This window comes from Falco rusticolus, chromosome 7, assembly GCF_015220075.1.
Source record: "Falco rusticolus isolate bFalRus1 chromosome 7, bFalRus1.pri, whole genome shotgun sequence".
NCBI lineage: Eukaryota > Metazoa > Chordata > Aves > Falconiformes > Falconidae > Falco > Falco rusticolus.
In genome coordinates, this window is record NC_051193.1 from 20,593,865 (window position 1) to 20,612,494 (window position 18,630).

The 18,630-nt window shown below is 38.5% G+C and overlaps 1 protein-coding gene across 10 annotated transcripts in view; it reads right to left on the reverse strand.

Annotated features, from left to right (window-relative positions):
- The window catches only part of TRPM1 (transient receptor potential cation channel subfamily M member 1), a 109,417-nt gene that overhangs the window by 23,965 nt on the left and 66,822 nt on the right, over positions 1 to 18,630 (reverse strand). For 6 of the 10 annotated variants that reach the window (XM_037395342.1, XM_037395341.1, XM_037395338.1 and 3 more), the window contains 10 exons: positions 16,340 to 16,514; positions 14,030 to 14,153; positions 9,462 to 9,534; positions 8,420 to 8,520; positions 5,472 to 5,645; positions 4,317 to 4,451; positions 3,286 to 3,336; positions 2,425 to 2,460; positions 1,613 to 1,753; positions 347 to 376 (listed from right to left, as the gene is read on the reverse strand). In XM_037395342.1, coding sequence (XP_037251239.1) covers positions 347 to 376; positions 1,613 to 1,753; positions 2,425 to 2,460; positions 3,286 to 3,336; positions 4,317 to 4,451; positions 5,472 to 5,645; positions 8,420 to 8,520; positions 9,462 to 9,534; positions 14,030 to 14,153; positions 16,340 to 16,514 — 1,040 coding nt within the window. The remainder of the gene's footprint in view (positions 1 to 346; positions 377 to 1,612; positions 1,754 to 2,424; positions 2,461 to 3,285; positions 3,337 to 4,316; positions 4,452 to 5,471; positions 5,646 to 8,419; positions 8,521 to 9,461; positions 9,535 to 14,029; positions 14,154 to 16,339; positions 16,515 to 18,630) is intronic. The other 4 variants (XM_037395343.1, XM_037395339.1, XM_037395340.1 and 1 more) reach the window with 1 other exon arrangement.

An 18,630-nucleotide genomic window follows, 5' to 3' on the forward strand; every position in this document is an offset into this window, starting at 1 on the left:
GGGGATCTGACCTAAGTAGCACTGCTGGATCACATTCTCTTTTCAATATCATCGATATTCGCTTCTGAATGCTTAAACCTACAATATGTTCCAACATGGAATGTGTTATTACATAATACTGCTAAAAACAGCCTGAAGATTACTGAGCAAGGCTTTAAGTAGTTCTCGAGACCCTACCCAAGAAAAAATGTCAGAAGTATTTCATAAGCTGTTTGCAAAATGGAAAATCCTGTCTAGTTGAAATTTACTTTAAGCCACAGTAATAGTTAAAAAGCTAAGAGCAAGGGCAGAACTGTACCAAGATATGCTCTGATAAAAACAGTATTTTACAATAAACCCAACTTACCTCCATTCCTAGTAGTTTAAGAGCTTTTGGCTGAATATTAAAAATAGAAAAGAAAATCAGTTAGATGGGAAGGAAAATTCAAAGATCAAACAATTCAAGGAAAAACACATTTTCGATCACAAATGTACAGTATTTATTACTAAACATTCTATTCTAAATAACTGTACCAAAAATGATACAATTAATCAATCTCCCTCTTAATTGTATTTTCAGGAAGGCAATGGGTTAGGAAATATTTTCCATCCTGCACTCAAGGTTTTGATTCAGATGGAAGAGTTAAATGAATCATTCAATAATAAACTGCTTAGAGAGTTAAAATCACCACATGGTCGCAAAAGCTTGGTGAAAAAAAAGTGCTTTTAAGATACCCATACAGACACCCACAGGAAACAGTAAAAAAAAAAATAATTTTTTTTCTCTCACAATTTCCCATTAAAAAAATCCCTCTGTTCTATTGTGAAATTTCTGGTTTATATTTTATCTAAAAGTTTCATTTGCTTGTTCCATCACTACACATGCACTATGTCAGCTGCAGAGTACCTGGGCTTTGAGTGACCATCTGTGGGGCTACAATCCTACTGTGTTTTCTAGCATGAGGCTTTTTGTAATTAGGCAAGGAACCTTCACTTGACCTTCAAAGCTGAACCAAACAAATAAATAAGCTAATGAATACAACTATTCCGTTTGTTTAGAACAGACTTTTTAACAAAGCAAGGGCCATGCTTGATATTCTCAGGATTGGTACGTGACTATGAAATGCTTTACTGAGATTGCAGTGGCTTCCATAGGGTAAGATTTTTGGCCAGAGCAGTTCTTTACAGGACTTACTGTAGCATTTTCATTCAGACTTCTTCATTCAGACTAAATTCTCTGCCTTACCCAGCTTAAGGCTGCTGCTGGTTACAATGGCTTGACCAACAGGCCAGGCTTGACCAATACAGTTTACAGTTTTAAAAAAGCTACAGCCTCAAGTAGGGGTAAGTAAATATACAAACACCACAGTTAGAAATGTTGGATTGTGAACTACTGAAATAGGAGGAAATCCGCCTCTAGAACAGTGTATTTACCCACTTTGGGGCCTTCCCATACTTTAACATAGGTGTTTTACAGGTTCCTTATGTCACTTCACTACCAGAGTTTCAAATTTGGTCTTGCAGCATTTCTTTGGAATTTAACATGTAGTATTTCACAAAGTTAAAGGAACACAGCATTACTTATTTTTTACCATCAGCACAATAGCCACACCCAGAATGAACTCATTCTTACCCTTTTTGGTCCAAACAAATTATTATAAAGAGTCCGAAAACTTTTTCGAGTATAGTTGCAGCGATAAGCTCCACCCATGAGATATTCAAGTACAAGACCAATATCTATTAGGCTGATATGATAATCTGGTGGAAGATTTCCCTACCAAAAAATAATATAAAAAACAAAATAAGGACTTAGGATAAGAAAATATAACATTCATTAAATTGCCTGGCTAGACATATCATGTCATGTTTAAATTTGCGCACAGGTATTATTTAAAGCCACTGGTTTCAGTCTCTGAATATTTGTATGAAATTAATGATAAATGATTCATAGAATGAAAATTTTTTTGGGCCAGATGTTTTTTGTTTTGTTGTTGGCAGTAGTTATAGTATATAGAGGAGAAATTTTCATTTAATTTACTTGTTCAGCATGCCAGTGTCCATACAAGCCTGAGTTGTTTGCAAGGGTTATATTGATGAAATTAAATACCATTACACTGATATCATTAACCCAGTATAAAAGCATGACTTAATTTAATGGTGAATATCAGGCATACTTTATATTTTATGGAAACTTATATTTCATCATAATATTATCTACAGAGTTAAGACTACAATGCAGAACATGATTTAGATTAATGTGCAGCCCAGACTCAAAGAAAAAGGGAGACTATAATTTCCACTGTTACACTTAAAAGCTGGATAGTGGTATTGACTCTGCTAGAACCATGAACTGAACACCGTGCTTCACTGTTCAAGCTACATCTTACAACAGTAACTGATTCTACAGCACCACGGAAACAACTATATCCTAAGCAGACACATCACCTCCATGTTAACCCAACTGAATCCCCGAGACTGTCGCTGAATGGGTGAGCCATGAAAATGCAATGAGAAGGAGACAGACAGAAAGCAGAATGCAGAAGAGCATTAGTAACACTCAAAAAGACAAACACTGAATGAAAAAAAGGGTTAAACTATGAAGCAGATGAATATGAATTATACATTAACCCAGTACTGTGTAATTCCCACATCCAAACTTCCGGGAATAAATGGGAGTTTTCCTTGCAAAAAGGAATACAGGTTATTTCATGTAGCTGAATTTCACTGAATAAAAGCTCCAAAACCTCCAAGAGCAAATACAACAACAAATCTTACAGTGACCCTATTCATTTATAATGAACACATTTACATGTAATGGAAACAAATTAATAAGAAATTTAGGACTTCTAGCAATGAGAAACAGAACAGATGTTCTCTCAGGTAAAAGTAGGATTGATGAGACAACAGTAACTAAAAAACACACAAGGGAACAAACAAAGGAGAACAAATTCTGTGCTTGTGTGCAGGCTTTCCTGTTAACCTAGCAGGCCTTTCCTTCCTCCTTTGCAATGCTGCACTGGGAGCTTCTTGTAGAGAAGGAAGTATCAACCTCAATCTCAAACTATATATTATACTACTAGGCACCTAACTTTCCTCTCCTTAGGTTTTAAATTGCTAGCAGTGCAGTATAGCCATACCCAATTTAGACTGACATCACTGTTTGTCACAAGAAGTAATTTAACTTTCCTTTTCTTAACAACTACCATTTCACATGTCTGCTTTCCCCCGTGCTATGCTTGCTTGTACTGTTGACTCACCTAGCTAATGTAACCGCGCTAACATAATGCTGCTGTTAGTCAAGCTTACCTTTTTCACATCTCTGACTAGCAAATGCAGCGTATTTGGTGGACCCAATCTCTGAAACAAAAATAATTCAAGGTCCATTAGAGCTTAAATTCTTCAGATTTTTTGCAAATACAAATGTAATTAATGATTTGGCACTGTAAGCAGAACTTCAGGCAACCATGTGCCATGACACCCTTCAGCGGTGAGAAGGACAACCTTGGCTACAACGATAAACACCCTTCTATCAAGAGCTGTGTAATCTCTTTCATATAGTCCTTTATGTGGTGATTCAAGTCACAGCTGTTTGTGGTATTGTCTGAATTTGCACTTGCTGCAGGAGCCATAAAGGGACCAGAAGCCTAGACTGAGGCTCTGTGTTGTATGAATGCTGCCCTAGAATACCTGCCACAAGTGATGGGAAGAAAAAGTCTCGAAATAGTTAAGTTCCTGATGAATTTGCTGCAGGTTGGGCTGGGTTGGGAGAATTTGAAAAAAAAAAAAAAAAGAAAAAAAAAAGCACAACATCCTGTGGGTTTGGGTAAAGCATTTTGCTTTGCTGGGCAACAAGGAAAAATGATACCGACTTCTGCAATGTGCTAAGAATAAAAGTTGCTGTGTAAGTACTTTGACAAATGTACAGGCTTTTAAAAATAATATTAAAGTACGCATACATGAAAACTAATTGAGATTAAAAGTAAATGACCACTACTTGCTGGTATTAAATTTTCATTATCTACTTTATTTCTTTAAGTTCTTTAAGTGTTCTGAATGTGCATTTTAAATACATCACTATATTTACATAGTAAACTGCAATAGCTTCTGAAAGCTGCTATAGGCTTATTCATTAGGAATGTGTATATGCAGGGAAGCAACAGGACACTATATGCAGTAGCAATGGCTCCCTTTACTGCTATCCAACACCTGTGTATTGTCAGGGCTCAGAGCTTTTTGGAAAAACAAGCGTATCTCAGAAGGAGAAGAAGTAAAAGGACGGCCTTGTTGAATACAGTAGCAAAGAATCACAGGACGTTTTATTATTTCTGTTCACTCACAGTATTATAAAGTTCTTCCAGTCGAGGAATAGTGAGGAAGTGCTGCATGTTCACTCCATTCTCAATAAGCAGTTTCACAAAGTCCACTCGATCCAGAACCAGCGCATCCAGCATAGCTTGCTCCAGGGAATTCACCTGAATTACAGAACAGAGAATGTGGGACTACATGAGCACAGAAGACCACAACCATAAACATTTTCATTGCTTAGGATATTCCCAAGTTCCCAAATATGCTGAATAATCTGTAAGTGAAGAGGTATTTAGAAAATGACATTTTACCCATGTGCAAGTCAATACAGATGGCAGAGTTTTCTGATGAGGTCTTGGGTGAGAGGAGAGCAGTAAAATAAACCTTTAGCAATACAATTGTAGCTTTCAATCATTTTGTTTAGTATTTTTAACAGGCACATCACATTTGACACGTTATGTGAAAAAGAGATTTACTTGGTCAACATGATAGGAACAAGTTAAAATTTAAGAAAAATGCACTTCATACATTTAAGAAGTTGACATAATTTACCCTGATACTTCCATATATGTATCATCCACTCAACTGCTGCCTCACACAGAAAAGGCAACATAAAATGTCAAAAGACTCAAATCATTTGGGAAGAAGCACTTCCTCTTCCTTCACCAACTTAGCTTTGCCTTTGAAAAACATTGGCCAGGAAGCCTAATGGATCTCTTAATATGGGTTAAGGGGTTAGAACCCAGTAGGAGAGGGGAAAAGCCCTTGAGCAGCAATCGCCTTGACACATGAACTTTAATCCAGACAACAGAACAATCTCATTTACTGCAACTGGAAAATTACACGCTTAGAAATAAAGATGTTTAAATTGTCTTCACTGGATAAATAAGGATGAAGATGTTCACTGGTGTTCTTATTTCCTTCTGACCAGTGCAGGGGAGAAGATGCAGCAGGCAAGCACTGACTTGTACTGGTGTGGTATGGCTGCATGTGGTGCACATGGGATAAGAGAGTGATTCCTCGATAAAAAACTGAACAGCATCCCTGCAGAAACTGCTGCTGACTGTATGGGTATGTGCAAATGAGCATTCTGTAAAATGAAAATGTGTATTTCCCTTCTCTCTTTCCCTCAGGATGAAAAAGATAATAATTATTCAACAGTTTTAATACAAATACTGTCATCTCACCCAGTTCAGGAGTTCAAGCTTTCTTGGGTCTGTTTCTTCTTCTGGCTCTTCTTTTCCTTTTCCTCCTTTTTTCTTCCCCTTTCCTTTCCCTCTGGCTGCCTTAGTCTGAGCTGCTGGAGATTTCTTTTCCTTCTCAGGAGCTGTACCATCAGGAGCTGTAAGGCTTCCTAAAGGCTGTATTTAATAATGCATTAGAAGTATTAGAAATCTAACTGATCATACAGTGACTATTTCATTGAATCTACTCCTATTGAACTTGCTCCCCTTCACCACTTCCCACATGCAGTCAACTAAAAATGATAATTCCCTTAAGTATAAGGATTTTTTGCATAGCCACATCTTTACACTTTTTTTTAAAGCTTTTACGTCCAACGTAGTCAATAGTAATGAAAGTCAAAGTGGTGAAGTAGGTAGACTGTGGAGGATTTCTCTCAAAATTAAAAATTGGTGTGAGCAGCTTGAGAAATTTTGTGACACTTCAGTTTCTTTGCTCTTAGTGAGAGCAATAGTTGTCAAAATAAACTGCAACAAGCAGGATAAGGAGCTGGACAGAAAAAGCTTAACAAGAATGTTGCATGATGCCAAACAACATCCATACAGCGGAGGCAGAAAGAAAGGAAAGAGAGCCACTAACTGGTCCATTTACATTCTGCAGACAATATTTCTGTTTATACTTCTTCAGACACATTTACCCTTTGCAATGTCCTTCCTCTTTCCAACCTATTTACCCAAGACAGGCAGGCACATGTGCAAATAACTTGACACCACTTGTCTCTGATTTGGAGGCTTAACTTGCTCCAGCTCATGCTTAGGTTGTATAACTCCACGAACATCTGAACTGGATTACAACTATCCATGCTTTGCACAGAGATCTACCGAACCGAGCCTTTAACAAAGCTTGCTTTCTGTGGTTTTGTTCCATCTTAAAAACCCTCATAAATCTTCTCTGCCTAGCAGCCATGAATCCATTCCTCAGTTCGTAAGCCTGGACAAAACTGCAACTGCAAACTTGCAGCACAGGCTAGTCTGAAAGCAACCTTCATGAATTTGAGGTGGCAGTGGATCACGATCGGCTGATACTGTGTCTACAAACCAGTGCAGAGTATGAAACAGGCCAAAGCAGTAAGTGGCTTCAGTTGCCAGGTGGTACCTCTGAATCTAACCACAATAATATGGAGATTGGAACACTCCATCCAAATAAATATTTTATAGTAATAATACTTGTACTGTGGCAGGCTGCACCCCACAGCAGCCCTCATAGTGCTGTGCTGTGTACTGGTGGCTGGAAAGGTGGTGACAACACACCAGTGCTTTGGCTCCTGCTGAGCAGCAAGGCTGTCTCTCCAACCATCCCCCTCCTCTCACCAGTAGGGTGGGGGTGGGCAAGGTCTTGGGAGGGGACACAGCCAGGACAGCTGACCCACACTGACCAATGGGATATTCCATAATATGATGTCTGCTTAGATATGAAAGCTAAGAGAAAGGTGGAGGAAGGGGGGACATTCATTATTTACATTTGTCTTCCAGAGCAACTGCTACACGCACTGAAGCCCTGCTTCCTGGGCAGTGGCCGAACATTGTCTGCTGATGGGAAGTGCAGAATAACAACTTCTGTCTTCCTTTTCTTCCACGTGTGTGACTTTTGCTGTTGCTTCATTAAACTACCTTTATCTTGACCCACAAGTTTTTTTAATCTTATTTTCTCCCTGCCCTGTTCTGCAAAGGAGGGGGGCTTAACAGAGTGGCTTGGTGGGCAAATGGCATCTAGCCAAGGTCAACTCAGCACAATATTTCATCATCTTTAGGATGATTAAATCCTCTCTGTATAAGCATTTTAATGAACCTTGAATATCGGAAATACCACATTACTGTAAGTGAAGGAATAAAACAGCATATGCAGCAACATTTGTTGAAATTTAATTATACAGGCTTCCAAATGAAATAAATCTCACCATTATGTATAGCGTGCACATGAATAATGTTCCTGTGAGCGTCATTTTATTGCATAGTTTCAGGAAAGATAACTAATTAAAAAAATATACAAATTCTTGCCCTTCATTCTTACTGCCTCTTTTAGGCTGATCTTCTCATGATGCTTCATAGCAATTCAACAGATGAATTCAACAATGAACAGATGGTTCACACAGCAAAGCAAAAAGCATCAATCCAGCCAGACATGAAAGTGGCTTAAATAGAGGATTTTAGCTACACAGATGAATAAAGGCACTGCAGTGTTTCACCATTGACTTCAACTACTGCAGCATCAAACTTTAATAATTTGAGAAAGAAAATCCAATTTCAGGACCTAAAGATTTACTGAAAATCTGCTTCTTAGTTCATTTGGCACAGCTTTGCCTGCCAGAGGCCTGCTTTCTGCAATGGTCTCTTCTGGTCATTAGCATTGTGCTCCACTAATCCAAATAGAGATTTTCACAGCTGTTAATGAGGTGAGCAACACAATTCCTCCTAAGCAGGTCTGTGAATTTCCTTGCCACATACTTTACCAGGTAGCTGGCAGCCCTGCCAACTGCTAGCACATGTCAACGACATAGAAGCCTAGGCAATGCTAGCACACAAGCTCAGAAGGGGTGATCAGGCCTGCTGTTGTCCAGCTGGATGTAAGGCCACAGACTGCTTCAGTAAATGTTTGGGGGTTTTTTTGCTTTCACATCCCACAGGGAATCTAAATAAATTTATTTTTCTGCTTGTCATGGAATTGTTTTTCCTTCTTTCACAGAATTAAAATTATTGCTAAATATTTGCAAATGGCTGTATAAGGAAATTTCAAAACAAAGAGGTCATTCTTAATTAATGAGATATCCTACATCACTTTGGCATAGAACAGAATTCAATATTGTTTCTCCTGCCAATAAAATCCAAGGTGTGACTATCCCATCACTTATTTTAAATCGTTAATAAACAGTAAAATTAGGAAAACTTTGCCTTACTGGCCAGTGGTGTCCAAAGACAAAGATTTGGCTGCGTGCGATGTCTACACGGTTCCAGGCCAAAGCCAAGCTGAGCTGGTCTGGAGCAGATGCATTGGTACCTAAAGCGAAACACACAGATGTTTAGTATTTCATGCATGATGAAACAAGATTGAAAAACCTTCACTTCTCCAAGAACTAGAAAGCAGCAAGCCTGACTCCATGTCATACTACTGTTAGAATAATTCCACCACAAAGCCGTGGATTCATTAAATCAATTTATAGCATCTTCCATTTAAGCCCATAATCTTATTTTCAAAAGGGTTAACCAGATTCTCTCCCTTTTTTCCTTAACACTCCCACACTGACTTTACATTCTGATGCTAAAGATAGACATTTAAAGTTCTAAATTTCTAAATCTTTAATAAATTTAATTTATTAAATTTTAAAAGCTAAAATATTTAAAATTTAATAAATTTTAGAATCTAAAGTTCTAAAAGACTCCCCTCAGCTCCTCTGGCTGATGCTGTATATACGAGTATAGCAATTCCTCTCTTTAGTTCTTAGCTTTGGGGACACTAGAGATCCCATATTGAGCCTGTATCAACTAATATATACCTGCAGATAGAAAACGGTTGTTTCAGCAAGCATAACAAGCTCCAAATAAACATGGAACTGATCCTAGATTTTGCCCTAAGGCATAAGGAGCACAATCTGAGATCTGGAAAAATCCAGATAGTCTTTTAATCTTCAGCCTTTTTTTTCCTAACTTAATAGCATATGCTAGAACACATTTCAAAATGTCTTGAAATATCAGTAGTAGTATTGCTGTTGCAGCATTCCTGTCTCAGGCTTTCAGGTGAGGAAAGCCACACTAAATCTGCAATCTAGATTTTATGCTTCAAGCTAATCTGAACCTTAAACCAAGCATATTCTGGGTTCTTGTTAGAATCCGAGCAAGTAAATCAAAGACTTAAACATCAAGAGTGAACTGCAGACAGTGCACAGGGTGGTCTTCTTGGGATCAAGTTGTATGTCCTTCCTAATTGCTTGCAAAACCCACCTTTAAGGAGAGCAGTTAAGATAGACATCTCAATGTCCTGTTGCCCTTCAGACCCCATGCGGAACACAGTAATCTAAATGATAGCATAAAACCAAACACACAAAATCACAACACTTGAAAGAGAGACTAAACATACAGATAGAAAAAAAGCAGAATGGTGAAGCTTTATTATTTCCTAAGAATTGGGATTTTTCAAAAAGTACAGTTCCACTAGATTTTTCTTTGAAATTTAATTTTCACACGAGCATTTAATTGAATCATTTCAATAAACTTGGCCTGTTTATTGAAATAATATTGAAACAATAAACATGACAAACGATGAAATTCTTCACCAAACCCATGAATTTTGAAAATTGGTGACAAAACTGCCATGCCAAACCGATTGTTTTCTGACAATTCTATTATTTTCCAGTAGTAATGGAAATGCCAGCTTGGAAATGGAAATGCTAGTCACCCGGGATAACTATCATAGCATTAATTTTATTGATGACAACACTCAAATACTGTTTAGTTGCAGGACATGCTATATATCGACAACCAAAAAAGCAGAATCAACTAAAAGCAATTATTTCTAGTCACATTTGCTAAGTTGAGTCCATTACAATCCACAGATTTTAAAACCAGTAATTCATACAAAAGTTTAGCCATTGAACTACATATTAAGAGATTAATAATTCAAAAGCAGAATAACCTAATATTCTGTGTTAATGAAGTTAATACTGAATGCAGACAAAAAATTAACAAATTCTTCATTATCCAAAAGCAACTCTTCACAGCAGATTAGGTACTGGGAATTGCAATTTTCTCAGCAGTTATAATAGGTTTTGCGTGGACGCAAAGATACATGATATTAGAAGTGAGAAGAACTACAGGAAAAAATATTAATTAAGACAAAATTATCAATGAAGGCAAACCATAAGCCTGCTTAGGCTGCACAGTCAGTGCCTGAATTTTGCTGAGTAAATCAGGCTGTCTCTGATGTGCATTTTAAATTTGAAGCAGTTTGACTAAGGCAGCTGTGGGCACCCTGTTCTCAGTGAATTCTAGGAAGGCTGACTCTCTTAGATCCGGCTTATCATAGTCAGGCTTATTACCAACTTGACGTACATGAAGGTGCATGTATGGAACTAATCTTGGCATGTACAAATGTAAATATATCAACAGTACATTTACATTACCCAGACAATCTTAAAGACTTCACATTTGGAGCCCTTATGTAAGATTTTATATAATCAGCTGGGCATGCTAGTAATATTTCTGAATGCACACAAAAAAAGCATGGATGGGTGTCGATTTGATTGCAGTACAGAGCTGCATTACTTGAAAACACAGCATGTGCCATATTCTGTTCCAAGTGGCATTTGCGGTTTGATTAATCCTTAGACAATTTAGTTCTGGCAAAAGTATTTAAATATATGTTGCTAAAAATCATTCAGATCTGCATAATCTGGCTTTTATGAACCTAAGAATTAGGTAGTATCAAAATCTGATCAAAAATGAAGGAACAGAGATAAAACTGAAATAGACCTTTTCCTCTTGCAGAAATCCCTCCCACAGTAAAGGGAATTCAGCATCAAATGTAATAAACCTTGGAGACAAAAGCATTGGAGAGAATGGAGGAAGAAGGGAAACAATTATTAGAAGAGACTTCTATGATGGTATATAGGAGGCAAGAAACTACTTGTTGGTATGTAAGTATTCAGTTGTTATGTTGCGATGTATAGGTATGTAAACAAGCACTTCCTTGGCAGCTGAGATCAACATTATAGAGAAAAATCAGAGGCATGAGCCAATTCACAGCATAATCTCTGGAAAAGGCCAGTTTTTTGCAGAGTGTAGAGAACATGAAACTGATAGAAGACCTGCAAACAATCTGGCAATTTCTTGACACAGATTCCCATCCCAATCCAGGTCCTGAAAGGCAGTAAGAATGGCTTTGTAGATTAATCCTGAGAACCACTGATCACGTTTTTTGACCTGTTCCTTGACTCAGTCAAAGTCCCCTAACTTCACCGAATATTTGGTAGGAGCTTTTACCTGGGAGAGGCTAGGCTCCTATGGGCATGTCTATGGCAGAGAATATACAACAGACAGTTGGTGTTATACTTAAAGAAGTGATTTTACTTAACATCTGAAAAATTTCAAAACCCATTCTAGTGCCTGCCCTTTTCAAAGCAGAAGAAAGAAAAAATAGCAAACATCATTAAACTTCTTCATAACATAAACTTCCTTTATGTTCCAAATCCTTTGCTAGCCACCTTTCTATTGATGTGAGATTTAAAGTGTGTTGAAAAGTAGAACAGGAGATCTCAGGGAATCAGAATTCATTCAATGGATACAGTGAACTGGATTTCTGAAGGTTTTTTGTGCTCCTCTGTTCCTTGACTGGAACATCAGAGATAATTCTAATCTGATGAAAGTGATCTCATAATTTCCAGTGTTTTAATAAGCTCAAAAGTAACGTAAAAATAATGCCTTGATCGGTACTTTGATTGGGAGCAGCTTGTATAAAAAGAGGACTAGCACAGACCTTGATGTACAGATGTGAGGAAGTTTCTTTGCTTTATGATTAGTACCACTGCGCCACGTTCAGCTCTGTATCCTATTTCTCTTAAGGGGAGATCCAGTGCTCTCTTTCTTGAGTTAGCCCTTCACTCCCTACTAATATCAAGTCATCATGAAAACACACAACAGAAAAAGATGGAACCAGAAGCATGCCTGTGCATGGTAGGGACAGCTCTAGCAAAAAAATGGTGGGACTCTTCATGTTCTGTGATCTCTGTGTGTAAAACAGGCCAAATTTTAGACAATTTGATTCAGCTCTTACTTGCACAAAAGCTATGACTTAAGAATCAATGGCACTTACACCAATGACACGCAGGGGCTGCTCCCCTTTTTCACAGCAATGCACCTGACCTCAGGCTCAGACTAAATCACTGCACCAGTTCAGAAGGAAGTATGTCAGGATTTAGGCTTAGATAACTAAAAATGACATTGTACCCATTTTCTTTGCTCCAAATCACAGTCTGGAAATGCAAACACCGGCAGCTACTACATGCAGTATTGCCACAGCAAGTAACAAGCAAATGCTCTGGGGAAATGACTTCCCCACTCCCTGCCCCCTTCCATTATAATTCTCTGGGTACCAGAGCAGAATTTATTATTTCTCACTGAACAACTAAGTAATTACTTCTAGAAATCAAAAGAACACTCCCTACTTAAAAGAGTAAGAACTGTAAGGAATGCTACATACAGTTTACTGTTTATTTAAAATTTTAAGGAAAAAGTTTCACATCAGCTATTTGAGACAGCAGTAAACTTGGGAGGACCAGACTTGGCTCCAAGCTGATGAAAGACAAAGTGTGGGCTCTGTAGAAGGAAAACACACTTGGTTTTAAGGTAGCATGGAACACCATTTTTCTAAAAACTCAGAAAAAACTCCCTCTATTCTCAGCCTCATTAAAAAGTTTAATCTGTCATTCGAAGTTTCTTTATAGCTGCTCCTGTTATAGATGTCAGTTCCTTAGCGATACAATGAGGCACCCTGAAGAATTAAAATGCCTTGATTTCATGCTTAAATTCAATCGCCGTTTGGTTATCTGATTCCCTATGCACAGTCTGAGGAGAAGGCTGTGGTAGTTCTCTCTTGTTTCTAATAGAAACATGCAGCTTTAGCAGAAAAGATGAAAATATCAGTCATACCAGTTCCAGCTGCAATTAAACAAAAAAAATGCCAAAAAATCCATCAGACTGTTCACTTGCTATTAAAACAGCTGTTTAGGATTTGTATGAAAGAATGAAATGGAATTATACCAGGACTCAAGGCAGGTCCTATTCGCAAAAATTCACTAAGACAACTAGTCAAACACTCAAAGATTCATTTTGCCTGCAAAGGCACAGGCACAGTGAACACAAGTTAAGACACAGTTCACAGACAACAGATGTGACTGTTAAAGACTGTCCTTTCCTGAACACACTTCTCTTTGCAGCTGGGATAGGGCAGACGGGCAGGAACCTCAGTAGCGCAGTACACGGAATGTACCTGCAACAAGCCAGGATCAAGCACGGCTGGGACCTTCAAGAACACTTCATGTTTCAGTTTCTTTTGAAAGACCTGAAGAGCCCATTTTACTGGAATGAAAGGCTGTTAAAAAAGTAACTGTATCAGAGGACCAACAGTGTGCTGATGCACTCTGAATGCTAATTGCTCCTTGGAAACCTTTTCAATCATCTTTCCTCTGCTTTCTGCAGCTGATCCTGGTTTTAGGGCATTTATCTCAGTGTCTTAGTCTGCCTTGCTCATGTCTGTGAAAACAGACTTGATCAGCTTACACAGGAGAAGAATCTGAAATTGGTTTTAGACGCTTTCCAGAACACAAAATCCCTTTCTTGCCCTATGGTTATGAATGAATGATTACATACATTCATGGAACTATATGGAAAGGAGGGGGTGGTGCGGGGCAGGGGGGGGAAGGTTAAACTGTAACCCTGGGAGAATGGCATTTGAAAGTACTCCATAAAGTGTGGTCACAGAAATTATCTTTGTGAACTACTTTTAGGGCACTTACAAGTTCTTTTTTTTTCATGCACTCCATAAGAATGATGAACAGCTGATGAGCTTGATTCCTGTTGTAATTAAAGGTTTTCTGGATGGTAACTAGAAGCTGGTCCCTAAGGGATTCACTTATTATCCTAAACGAAAAACAAGACATAAGAGAAGACATTGCCAGAATTAATATATATTCAGAAGGCCTGCTGTTTGAGAGACATTTTTTCATCCATCAGCGCAATGACTTAATTATGAAAATAAATTAAAACACACAGCATCTTTGCATTCAGTACAGATAAGGAGTTCATGAAGAATTAACAGTAATCAGCAAATTCATACCCAGACTGGCTGTTATGCACCTCAGTACTTCAGCGTTGATTTAAAAACCGGCAGGGAACCTGAACTATCCTTTCTCCATGGAATATACTGCAGGTAGCTCCTATTATGTGTTACAGATACACTTTTGGTAAGAAGTTCAGTCTTCAGGATTTCAGCAGTACACCTTACAGGACCCCTAACTTTGCCCCTAAATGTTGCAAGGCCCTTTGCATATAGATAAAAACCCAAAAATATTTCACACTACTGATGTCACCTTGGTTATCTTGGTTATCCTCTTAAACACAGGATTTAAATTGCTAGCATATCTGAAACCTCATAATACCCAAGTGAGAAACGAACAAACCAAAAGATGATTAAAAAAATTTGATTGAAAACATTCTAGAAAGGTCAGAAATGTTTGGTCTCTCAAAGTAATCTGCAACATAACCCTTCAATCTTCATTTCTTTATAAAACACATGTATTTCCAGATGATGGCAACCATTGTTATCAGCATGCACTCACAGTAGTGAGACAGCTGAGCCTGTGAAGTGCAGTGAAATTCAAAGTCCACTGTGAGAAAATTGTTCTTTTAGACAGTAGAGCTGACAAAAAATTCTCATTACAGACCTGCCTTACCAGATTAACACATTTATCTTATCATAATTACTGGAGAAGAAAATTGGACATTGTATCATACGCCCTGGGAGAGAAAGTCATGCAGTGAGCAGATCTCAGACAGACTGATCTCGATAAGCTCTTTCAATTACCTATGAGCTGATAGGAAGGATGAATGAGAAAGAAAAGGAAAATATAAAAAAAAAAAAAGGGAAAGTTTGATCTGAACTAAGGAGGCTTGGTTGATAGAAAGGAAAAGATAGTTTCTGAATCATAAATACTGTTGATAGGATTAAGTACGTACTATACGTAAACATAAAAAAAAAATCCAGCATTAGAGTTGCTCTCCCAATTCAGCAAATAACATCTGCACTGCTGGACAATACTAGTTGTCTGCTTAATATTTAATCCCAGCTAAACTTCAGCTTCAGTCAAGGCAATAGGTTATTTCTTCAGTGCAAGCTGAGCGTGTCATACCCCAACCAAGACAATATACTAGGGTTTTGCCTGAACCTAGCTACTAAAGATAAAATCCTGATACTAACAATGACAATGGGGAATGTATGCAACTCGACTGGGAGAAACAATATTTTAAATTAAAAATGCAATACTCTGCTTCCACTTGGAGTATTTTTCAGGACAGGTATTGTATTCTGCAGGTCAGATGAGCTTTACATTGCTAGTATAAGCTTAGCCTAGTATCTTCTTTAAACTAACCATACCTTCTATCAACTAAAGGGGCAACCAACCATAAAAATAACAGACTCTAGAAAACGTTGGATTAGGACTCACTTTTACAGATTTGTTTGGGCAATGGACAGGAGGGCTGTGGAGCAGAATGCTCCAGACAACATCCTCCACGCTGTTCATGACATCCGGCACCACTGCCCTGAAGAACCATCACAGGTGCAAAAAATAGCAATAGAATGGCAGGAAGCCAAATATTTTTTCAGCTTGTCTAGCACTCTTGGGGAATGAAGCCCATTCACAGAACACACTAGAATCAGGCAGTAAAAATTTTGCAGATACATGCACTAAGTAACCTCAGTCCTGGCCCAAGGCAAGAGTAATTATTGGGAACCACTTGTTCCTTGTTTCTAACATGCCCAACCCAGCACCAACTGCAGCAAATTTTGATGGAGCGTGTATGACAGTATGCTGCATTGAGAGCGAGATTATTTCAGTTGATCATCAAATACATTGCAAGTGGTAACAACTTCTACTCATTAACACAAGGCTAAGATCAAAGAGGCAACAAAAGCTGACAGCAGCATGCCTCTGTTAGCATTTTGTCCCTGAGGTGTTTTTTATGAAGCTTTAATGAAAGCAAGGCATATAGTCCTACATTGTCCTCCCGAGCAAGACACAGCTTTGGCAAAGATCTCAGAATCTTACCCTCCTTCTTCTGAATACTTGTGTGCAAACGACAGAATATCTGATGCTCGTCCGCTGCCATCACATATCACAACAGGGAGAGGCGGTTCTTCTCGTAGACACTCTAAGACAATGGAGATAACATTGGGACCCCCTTCCACTATGAGCCCAACTACAGGAACGCCTTGTCCCAGCCCTGCAAAAAACAGAAGAACAGAAACAAAAAAAGACGTGTCACTGAAACTTAGTTTAAGAGGTTGAATATTATGAGTGGATGTGATTTCTGTGTTAGAGCATCACTTCATGGCCAACACCAGGAAAAATCTCCGTATGCCGTTTCATAGCCCTTAAAGGAAGAGTAAGATGCCTCCTGGCCCCTGTTTTTGCATCAGCTCCGTACTGATCACTTATTCACTTAGTGCTGGTGAGCTGTTTGTAACCTCTTTCAACAGACACCATGTACAGATGAAACAGCTAACGTGAATCTCCTATTACTCCACTAGCTTCACTGTTACTTGGATGGCTCCCAGCTAGTGTCTTTCATGTTTTAACTCTTCATTGGTCACCTACAAGAAGTCTTCAGTAAGGTGACATATACCTATGCTTTCTCCTAAGATAAAAAATATGAAGTTAGTGTCTTTATCATGAGGCTGAAATGGCTGGCCGATGCAAGAGACGACAGCTGAGCATCCCTTTGCTGTCCCTGCCTCACTGTGATCTCCAGGCATAGGATGACAAAGGGAAGCCCACAGGTCACATGGTCTCAGTATCCTTGGTCACAAGATACATGGGGAAATGAAGGACAAAACATTACCTGCAGGCTGACTAATCCCACTATTATAAGCATATGAATTCAGTTCTTAATCTCTAAAATGACCAGCACTTTATAAAGATGCACTTTTTTGTACGTCTGAGAACGCGTGAAAGAGTTCGTATTTTCACCCTTCATTCCTCTCTGAAGAAAAGGAACGCCATGCACAATAACAGCAGAAGCTTCCTGACATCCTCCTGTCAGTATACCCCAGCTCTGATAAGGAGTCACAGAGCATGGGCCAGCCTGTGTGTCCGTGAAATCCTTAGTGATTCCTGCTGAGATTTCCAGAAGAGGTGCCTGCGCTTGAAGTTTAAAAAGAAACAAAACAACTCCCTGTATGTTGTTACCAGTAGGTGTACTGCAGCCCTTCACAGAACTCTTCATTCCTATGTGTATTCCCAACTTTGTCCTCCTCATGACAAAAATCACCAAACACAACTGAAATCAGAACCAGTATCCCCAGCCCCAGTAGTATTAAACAAAATGATACAGAACACCTTGCCTCTGGGCCCTAACTTCCTGATCTTCCAAGCCAGCACACCCTTTTACAGTGTTACAGCTCTCCCAGCACTTCTGCAGAAGACAAAGATGACTAACCCATCGGTAACGTTAGTTATTTCCAGTGTCTGCGGGCAACAGTGCACAACGCTGTCTCCACACTCAAAGGCAAGGGGCATCATTTTGGTGAGCTCCGTGTCTTCAGCCTACTGTAGGCAAACAGCAGTACTTGGAAGACTTCCTAGGATGCTTAGATACCTTGCGGCCTTTCAGCTTCACCTGGCACACACTGTCATTTTTCCGCTTTACCCATAACAGGACTTAAACCCTATTGTTTGTAGAGTTCAATGCAATTGTCATGCTGAATGTTTGGGTTTTTCTTATTTATATGGGCCTACACAGGTTACAATGGATCTGTAAGAAGTCAGAAAGACAACAGGTAGCACTGATGTCTATTCTCCAGTAGCTCTTAATTGAAGTGTGGATTCAAAGACTATTAACTTTTTTTTGGACCATTTTTAATTAGGTTGCTGTTGCATTTTTGGTTTTTTGTGGGTTTTTTTTCTTTAGTTGCTGGAAAACCATAGCTATTAATTCTTTAAATTTCTTTATGCTTTAAAACCCCATTGTTTTCCTACAAAACTGTTAATGAAAAAACGTCTTTTAAAATATTTTTTTCAAAGTAATGACAAAAAGAATTCTAGAAAGCTGTTTTCAAAAGGTTGTAACTGCACAAACCTCTAAATATGAAAGCACTGATGTAAAATTATCTTGAAATGGCTTAATTAAAAATCAAAACCAAGCTGAGTTTATCTGGAAGATCAAAGAATTTTGAGGGTGACATTTCAAATGAAACAAATTCATATAAAAGAGAAAATAAAATGTTAGTACAAACATTTGGAATCAGAAACCAATGAACTGCACAGGATTCCTGTAAACAGGAACTGTAAAAAATCACCCCATTCTGTGTATCTACTGATGCTTATGAATTCTAGCTAGA